The sequence below is a fragment of the Lolium rigidum genome, chromosome 7, assembly GCF_022539505.1.
Source record: "Lolium rigidum isolate FL_2022 chromosome 7, APGP_CSIRO_Lrig_0.1, whole genome shotgun sequence".
NCBI lineage: Eukaryota > Viridiplantae > Streptophyta > Magnoliopsida > Poales > Poaceae > Lolium > Lolium rigidum.
The window spans coordinates 267,170,282-267,179,527 of NC_061514.1; the positions used below are offsets into that span (position 1 = coordinate 267,170,282).

General features: G+C 43.5%; 1 protein-coding gene across 4 annotated transcripts; it reads right to left on the bottom strand.

Moving 5' to 3' along the window:
- Positions 1–4,388: 4,388 nt before the first annotated feature.
- On the bottom strand, positions 4,389–8,984 carry LOC124674315 (uncharacterized hydrolase YugF-like). 4 transcript variants are annotated; one of them, XR_006992979.1, is made up of 11 exons: positions 8,713–8,984; positions 8,488–8,580; positions 7,683–7,891; positions 7,141–7,285; positions 6,993–7,065; positions 5,962–6,108; positions 5,756–5,881; positions 5,513–5,640; positions 5,452–5,461; positions 4,694–4,744; positions 4,389–4,604 (listed from the first exon to the last, which is right to left on the bottom strand). XR_006992979.1 is itself a non-coding variant. In XM_047210353.1 (8 exons), the coding sequence occupies exons 1-8, from the start codon at positions 8,967–8,969 to the stop codon at positions 5,581–5,583; spliced, it is 1,110 nt and encodes a 369-aa protein (XP_047066309.1). In that variant the 5' UTR covers positions 8,970–8,984; the 3' UTR covers positions 5,388–5,580. The 4 variants fall into 4 exon arrangements, 1 of the variants encoding a protein (XP_047066309.1); XR_006992980.1 differs by lacking the exons at positions 4,389–4,604; positions 4,694–4,744 and adding an exon at positions 5,115–5,357 and having other exon boundaries at positions 5,452–5,640; XR_006992978.1 differs by lacking the exons at positions 4,389–4,604; positions 4,694–4,744 and having other exon boundaries at positions 5,388–5,461.
- Between the last annotated feature and the right edge of the window lie 262 nt (positions 8,985–9,246).

Below are 9,246 nucleotides of genomic sequence, written 5' to 3' on the forward strand. Positions count from 1 at the left end.
CACTAGAGGTGTCTCTCCCATAAGATAAAAGCATGTTGGGTGAACAAATTACAATCGGGCAATTGACAAATAGAGAGGGCATAACAATGCACATACATGATATGATAAATATAGTGAGATTTAATTGGGCATTATGACAAAGTACATAGACCGCTATCCAAAGCATGCATCTATGCCTAAAAAGTCCACCTTCAGAGTTATCATCCGAACCCCTTCCAAGTATTAAGTTGCAAAACAACATACAATTGCATTAAGTATGGTGCGTAATGTAATCAATAACTACATCCTTAGACATAGCATCAATGTTTTATCCCTTGTGGCAACAAAGACATCCACAACCTTAGAACTTTTTGTCACTCGTCCCGCATTTAATGGAGGCATGAACCCACTATCGAGCATAAATACTCCCTCTTGGAGTTAAGAGCAAAAACTTGGCCGTAGCTTCTACTAATAACGGAGAGCATGCAAGATCATAAACAACACATAGGTAATAACTTGATAATTAACATAACATAGTATTCTCTATCCATCGGATCCCGACAAACACAACATATAGTATTACAGTATAGATGATCTTGATCATGTTAGGCAGCTCACAAGATCCGACAATGAAGCACATAAGGAGAAGACGACCATCTAGCTACTTCTATGGACCCATAGTCCAGGGGTGAACTACTCACTCATCACTCCGGAGGCGACCATGGCGGTGAAGAGTCCTCCGGGAGATGATTCCCCTCTCCGGCAGGGTGCCGGAGGTGATGTCCAGAATCCCCCGAGATGGGATTGGCGGCGGCGGCGTCTCAGTAAGGTTTTCCGTATCGTGGCTCTCGGTGCTGGGGGTTTAGCGACGGAGGCTTTAAGTAGGCGGAAGGGCAACGCTGGGGGCCACACGAGGGCCCCACACACTAGGCCGGCGCGGCCAGGGCTTGGGCCGCGCAGCCCTAGTGTGGCGGCGCCTCGTGGCCCCACTTCCTTTCCCCCTCGGTCTTCTGGAAGCTTCGTGCAAAAATAGGACCCTGGGCGTTGATTTCGTCCAATTTCGAGAATATTTCTTTACTAGGATTTCTGAAACCAAAAACAGCAGAAAACAACAACTGGCTCTTCAGCATCTCGTTAATAGGTTAGTGCCGGAAAATGCATACATACGACATATAATGTGTATAAAATATGTAGATATCATCAATAATGTAGCATGAAATATAAGAAATTATCGATACGTCGGAGACGTATCAGCCACCAAAGTGCCAATTATGGCTCACGAGTCATTTTGAATGGGTTAATACCCACATAGCCTACCTCCACGAAGTGCAAAATTCAGCACAACCTACCAAACACGCCCTTAAGAAGCACGCGAGTCTGACCCAACCCCTCATTTTTGATAATACGAATATATTAATATCGCGAAGATACCAATTACATCAAGCCTCTGCAACTACGTAGTGACCTAATGAAAATATGGACACACACAACCAAAAAAAAAAGAAGAATTACAAAAAAGTCCCTTGTTGAACACAAAATGACATGTACCAGGCTGTCATGGATAGTTTGGCTTCAGGGAGGAGTATCTCATGGTGGTGCTCAGTCACCTCGGTGACCACAAGGCCTATGGGTACCAGTTTTGTGGGCAGGGTACCGCCACACAGTGTCCTCAGCTCCAAATACTACTACAAACTGTAGTGGTGGCCTTGGGGCCATGGGGGTGGGGATGCATGCATGGAGGTGATGGTGATAACTTTGTAATTATGTACATTTTTGTTGTAGCTAGGGATTAAAAACTTCTGATGGGACGTATATTTGGATGACTTGGTGTATACTAACCTCTAAAGTGATAGTGACCTTGTGGTGTTACGATTACACCCTTTTTTTTGTGGTGGTAGATTGACACCGTAGTTGTAGTTGTAAGATGAACTTGTGATGCATTTTTGGTAATGATCATGCATGCTCCTCTTAGTTAGTGATCGGGTGTGAACTTGTGATGCTTTTTGATGACTTCATTGATGCTTGCGATCATGTTTCTTACGTTTTCTTCTTGTGGTGTTCAAAGGGATGCATGCATCCAGGAATGTATAATTCATGGAGGACCTAGCAAGATCAACTCAATGGTTCTCCAACAACGAATACACATGGTATGATACTTTATACAAGGCGCAAGATGAGTACCGGAGCTTCTTGGCTATTCATGCTACGGCTCCTCAGCCAATGCCTCGTCAGTCAATGCTTCTTCTAGCTATGCCTTCCGGAGAAGGAGCACCTCAAGTAAGAGAGAGAGTAGGGTATATATTTCATCATCGTCGTCCTGATCATGGTGATCGTCAAGTTCTTGTTTATATGATTTCACTATGATCGGATGTAACATGCAATGGCATGGTAAACTCACCTTATTTGAACCAAGGTTATAATATGGCAGTTCCATGTGTGCAAACAAACACCAATACCGTGCATAAGCAGAGTCAAAAATAGGTTAAGTGCAGGTCACCAAACAAAGAGGAGTTAGTTGCCCAACTCGCTGCAGGAAAAATCTTCGCATGCCACTAAAAGAAGTGTCAATTCTGGCTCGCGGGTCGTTTCGAATGGGTTAACACCCACATAGCCTACCTCTACTAAGTGCAAAATTCAGCCCAACCTACCAAACGCGCCTTTAAGAAGCACGCGAGTCTGACCCAACCCCTCATTTTTGATAATGTGAATATATTAATATGGTAAATATACCAATTACATCCAACATCTACAACAACATAGTACCCTAATGGCAATATAGATGAACACATCCATAAAAAAGAAAGAAATATTACAAAAAAGTCCCGCTAGAGTGATTAATTCCTTGTAGCAGCTTACCAAACATCATCAAAACAACACTAGAAATCCATCTTCTCCAAAAGCGACACCCCATGTCGTAGTTTTAACCACGTCAGGTTCTAGGGGGTGTAGCACCTCATTGGTGTGAGGCAAGGATGACAAAGCCATCCGAGGGACGAGATTGCACGTGGAGCCTTTCGAAACTCGACACTCCGACCAGAACCAGGAGGACATACATCAAGCGGATCTTCGTCTTCACGCGAGAAGAACCCTTGGACCACCGCCTTTATTCAGGTCGAGCCCCCATACATCCGACCATCACCGGCTGCCCAACCCGCCGGAAAAGCCGGCAGATCAATTGTGACCATGGCCGCCACGATGAACATAATTGTGCCAGAGAATCGACAACCATAGCGGGTAGTGACGACCATGGCAGGGGCGGGGGAGTAGCCACCCGCGCTACCCTGCATCGCCGGACCAAACCGTCGCTCCACCGTCTCCCGCTGCTACGCCGGGTGCAACACCAAGCCTAGCTCACCCATAAGCCGCCATCCTTCCGTCCTAAAGTGCCGCCTGCAGAGCACCCTCACTGACCTCCACCTTTGACAGGACTGGTGTCGCCACCGCTGGCGGCGCCAGCGGCTAGGGGAGATCGGATCGTGGGTGGCTAGGGTTGGAGCGGGAACTGCCCAGGAGGAAAGGAGCCACTTGTTCCCTCCGTAGACATAGGATAGTGCGTTTACAGGTGCAGGATTTTTGCATCCCACGGACCTGGTCGGCGTCCACGGAGGTAGCCAAATACATACACCCCTCGTGCATGCATCCAGTCACCTGATTTTTCCAGGCTCAAGCGAGTGGTTTTGCAAGACCTGTCATGCCTTCTCTCCCATGGGGTGTTCAGATTTGTGGGGACAACAGCAGCCTTCGGCTCGGCATATTATAAGTTTTCATCCAGCAAACTGAAAATGTTCGCTAATGACTGAATGAGGGTCGAATGTGAAATTACAAACACTGGAGCATTTGACGCAAATTCAGAGAAATATCACATGGCCTCAGTGCTTATTGGTGAGGTGGAGCATAACGATCTTAACCTTTGCTGCATCTGGATTTGAAAATGAGTTCGAAGATGCTTCAGATGAAGATGTTAGAGCCTTTCCACTCGAGATACTCCACTGATGGCGGGTGAGCGCCGTTGTTGTTGGTTCTCATGTTAAATAGAAGGGACAAGTTGTAGCTGAGCTCGGTGAAGCTTCCAACACATCTTAAGCTCGGCTCTTTCCAGCCTCAGGTGCACAAGCCTATCCGAACGCTGGGACAGCCATCAGGTTACTATAGGCAAGCGCATGATATGAGGCCCTCAAAGACTGTGGTTGCGGTTGCTCGTCGGAGTTCTCTCCTGAATCCTGATCCGCCATCAGTCTCCATCTGCAGTCTTCCATCATTCTCCCTTGGAGCACCTTTTGGAATTTCTTCTTTGTATGTTTCAAAGTTTGTACTGCACAACTTTGCCCATCGAAGTTTCTCTCCTTGTACATGTGCTCTAATACAATATATCCTTTTTTGGTAAAGAAAACTATTTCGAAGCTATTGCATGGTTTTACATCATTTCTATATTACACAAATTGTCAAAGCTTTGAATCAAGTGGGCAGGCTCCAGGCTATGAACATTAATGTCATGTCTACAGGTTGTAGAGATTCTACCATAAAGACTATAGGGACAAGGACGAAAATTATATACATATGAGTTTGCTTCACTTTCATTATACCTCCACCGGAATAAATAAAACACGTGCTGCTTGTACTAACCCCTGTGTATTGGTCAAGAAGGTTAACTTATGTTCTGAGCAGACATGTTCTTCGACGGTAATAAAACCAGATAATTCCTCATGTCTCATACCTGAACTGTAATATGTTGAATGTGTTTGCCACAAGTCCTCAAATTGAAGTACTCTAGAGAGAAATCGAATATTTTAGTCCGTAGAAAACAGGCAATGCTGCATTTCGACTCCGAATTTAACATGATGTCTTTGTGGTGAAGATCAGCCTAACAGATACCTATCATGGCCTATAAAAGAACGGCACACCTGTTATCCTGCAGTAAAATAGACATTCCCACCTTCCAGCAACTCTTGGTTCCAGTTGACCAAGGTCTAATAAACAGAGAAAATAATCCAACCATGTGCTAACTATGGAGTTTAACAAATGATTCGACAAGTGGATTAACAAGCTGAGGTGCCTCATCCTGTCAGGACAAATACGAACAAGTGAGACAGATGTTGCCTGATGCAAACATATTGTTGCTAAAAATGCTAGGTAGGTTGCAGTAAATAATAGTCGAGTAATTATATACATATGAGTTTGCTTCACTTTCATTGTACCTCCACCGGAATAAAAAAAACACGTGCCGCTTGTACTAACCCCGTGTATTGGACAAGAAGGTTAACTTATGTTCTGAGCAGACATGTTCTTCGACGGTAATAAAACCAGATAATTCCTCATGTCTCATACCTGAACTGTAATATATGTTGAATGTGTTTGCCACCAGTCCTCAAATTGCAGTACTCCAGAGAGAAATCGAACATTTTAGTCCGTAGAAAACAGGCAATACTGCATTTCGACTCCGAATTTAACATGAAGTATTTGTGGTGAAGATACCTATCATGGCCTATAAAAGAATGGCACATCTGTTATCCTGCAATAATATAGACATTCCCACCTTCCAGCAACTCTTGGCTCCAGTTGACCAATGTCTAATAAACAGAGAAAATAATCCAACCATGTGTGCTAACTATGGAGTTTAACAAATGATTCGACAAGTGGATTAACAAGCTGAGGTGCCTCATCCTGTCAGAACAAATACGAACAAGTGAGACAGATGTTGCCTGATGCAAACATATTGTTGCTAAAAATGCTAGGTAGGTTGCAGTAAATAATAGTCGAGTAAACCCAGATGTTTGACCTGTGGGCAGTGTCCAACATTTGGCAAGACAATAAAATCTTCAACAGCATCAAAAGACCCATAGGCTCTTCCAAGCTCCACAGGCTCCCACGGATCCTTCTCCCCCCAAGCTACTAAAACAGGACACTGCACAATCCAAATCAAAGCCTTACGTACCTAAGAAAGTTGAAAGAAAAGACTAGCCACAAAACTAAAGTGATCCTAACCTTCACCATGGGAAGTAGATCCTCAGGTAGAGGACCTCCAGAGTAGCAGATGAACTCAAGGAATACATCCACTGCCCCAGGGTCAAGCCCTGGCTGCAGAATAAACTGAACCAGCTCATCTGTGACAGCGGATGTGTCATGGTAGCACTGGAATTTTATCAGAATTAGAAAATTCATAAACATGGGAGAATATAAGTTCCTATATATCCAAGTAGTCTTTAAATAAGTGAACAACAAAACCAAATTCTTTACTTCAGAGACAATTCAACTAAAGCATCTTCATGCTTCACCGTAAAAATATTTGATACACGTTGTTTTTATTGCAAGATCTCAAAATAATCTAAGAGCATGTAACTAAGTAAACCTAAATTGTCTATTGGAACTTAAGGCATATAGCTCACATACTTTCTATATATGACATCCGTGTGCAAATCTGTTCCTGGGGAAACATATATTGCTGGAAGCCTGGAACAAAATACACTTTGCACTCTTCTTATGGACAGGAATCTATACCTGAGTCCTGACTTACTGAGTCTTTAATCTCTACTTATGGAACTGTTCAGTGTCTTTTCCTGGCATTACATCTGAGAAGGAACATGTATTTATGCAAACATATTATTACTGCATAGGGTAGCTCTTCTAGACATCTACTTTACCAATGTTGCTACAAAATAGGATAGCAGCCCTTATGTAGGAGGTCAGGAGCACAGTGTCTCCTTCTTACTAGAAACTTTAAGATTATCCATGGAATGGTGCCAATAGTACTTCTTTTAGGGCTTACGTTTATACCTTTATGGTAGCTTCCAGGTCAAACTTATAGGTCCTTGATAAAATATATTAGTAATGCGTGTGGGGAGGATTGTTTCCCCATGTATTATTTGATTGGAGCAATGCAGAGCTCTGTTTTTATTTAGTTCAATAGGTTTCCGGTCTGAATATTACATGCATAGATGTTTAAAAAAATTATATGTGACATATTGTGTTTTTTTAATGTAGCATCCTTTTTAAATGTGGTCAGTTAAGATAGTCACCTGAGAAAGAATATTTTTCACGGATTCTGGTGTTGCAACAGAATTAAAGAAGAGCTTTCCAACAACAGTGTTCCTGACAACCAGAAAGGCACTATAACACACAACTTGTGAGCCTAAAAATCATGACAAAAATTGAAATGTGATTTACCTTAGGAGATTTTGAAATGATCTGATGAAAGGCTTTCCATACCATGGCTGCTTGCTAATATGAAGCATCCTTAGTGAAATATCCAATAAAACAATACCCTTACAAGTTTGAGGTTGCATAACAGCGGCCTGCAGACCAACGAGCCCTGCATAATAATGAAACAACAACAAGGATTCACAGAGTTGTTTTAACTAAAAGAAACTGTCTCCAGTGACATGTATATATAAATAGAAAACATAAGATTGGTGATCAAAGATATTTCAAATAACATCACTCATTTAATCATCATGGTGATGATAAAAAATATGAACAATTCTAAGCTCTAAATTCTAAACTAGAGCAGTCAGCATCTTGGCCCATCTGTAATCCAATGCACAAAGCATTAGCTGAAACAACCAAGGGAAATTCAGTAGAATTGTGCTCTGGACGGTGTCAGAGTGACTATCAGAGATTGTACAAGTAACCAGCATTGTTCTGCACATAATTTCATTGGCTATATAAACATAGACTGTTACATTGCTGTCGGTAAGCATCCAACATACCTCCGATTGAATTGCATATGAAGAAAGCATCAGTCTTGACAATTTCAGCACAAAACGTGTTCAACTGTTCTCCCCAAGTCTCAAAGGTATAAAAGCTCTCTTGAAACTCACGTGGATTAGGCTTATCAGAATAGCCATAACCAATTAGATCAATTGCATAAACTCTATTTTCCATGGCAAGAACAGGAATATTTTTCCGCCAATGGTCACTGAGAAAAAAAAGAGAGAAATAAGTACATGGTTGATATGAACTGAAAGCCAGCTAGCATACACGGGAGAGGAAACATAAGGATCATAACAAAAGAATTAATATAGCTTAGGTTCAAATAATTAATTATTATTGGCAAAACATGTAATCATGAGGTTTCATCATGGATGTAGTATTACATTGACCAATAGGAAGATGGAAAGAAAGCTAATTAACAAGCCTAGATGGATAGGTTGCTACTCCGGATAAAAATTTCTCGAAATAGATGAATACTATTGCTACTCCAGATTAAAATTCCTCAAAATATTAGGCCTAAAAGTTTTAGGTAAAGCTTTTTTTATGTAATTTTAGTCACCGGATGACAAAAATTTAACTCTTTAAGCTAAAAATCATTTTCCCATGCCATTTCGATTGCTACCTTATTGTAGTACTATAAAGAGCAATGCATACATTTTAGGATTTGGTATCGAAGTGTAACATCAGCTAATAATATGTATTTATGGTTGAAAGGTAAAAGAACGCCCCATGATCACTGGAGAAGTTCTCTCGCCCGCAAACAGTAAACTGTAGACAAGAATGTGTGTATCTGGTGCGCACCTGTTGGCCCCGAAACCATGAATTAGAACCAATGCAGGGCCAGACGTTCCGGCATACTGGTAGCGAATGTTGTAGCCCTTCCAATTCCATGTGCTGCACGGTGCACGCGAACGAGCAAAGGAAAATCGACGATACCGTTATTCAGACAGAAAAAGAATGAAGCAACCCAGCACTCGGAAATTGCAGGTTAAAGAAGCTCAGTAACTGGAGCTCACGTGCGCGGACCTGGTTTGTGGTCGGGGCAGGGGTTCCGACGGGGCGGTCGGCGGCGGCGCGGCGGCGAGGCTCTCCTCGACCGGGTCGGCCTTGGAGGCCTCAGCCCGCAGCCGAGCGCCGGGCGCGTTTCCAGAGAGGAGCCACGAACGCCTCGGGAGCCGCGACGACGCGGGGTAGTGGCAGGCGGGCACGGCAGCAGTCGTGCTGCGGCGGCGAGCGGGGAGGGTGGCCACGGGGAGGGGGTTGGGTGAGGCCGCACACGCCATCCCGCCGGGTGCACGGTGCTGCTCGAGCTCGAGGCTGAAGAGGAGACGAGAGGAAGCGAGCCAGCGAGGACAGGGGGGAGAGGGGGAAACTTTGTTAGACAGAGTGCATGGCTGATGGGCGTTCAGCCGCGTGGGCGAAGCAGGACGTCCGGAGGGGTGCGAGCAGACAAGAGAAAATGTATTTTTTGATCAAATTTCAAGAATCCAAAACAAATTGACACCCAACTAAACCTGGCGACTTTGTGCATTAGAGGCTCAATGCACGGAACAAACGCTA

Coding starts and splice junctions, on each gene's coding strand:
- LOC124674315 (XM_047210353.1), bottom strand. CDS start 8,969: ATGGCGTGTGCGGCCTCACCCAACCCCCTCCCCGTGGCCACCCTCCCC. Junction 7,066..7,140: donor TCATTTCAAAATCTCCTAAG/GTAAATCACATT, acceptor TCTGGTTGTCAG/GAACACTGTTGTTGGAAAGC. Junction 5,882..5,961: donor ATCTACTTCCCATGGTGAAG/GTTAGGATCACT, acceptor TGGATTGTGCAG/TGTCCTGTTTTAGTAGCTTG.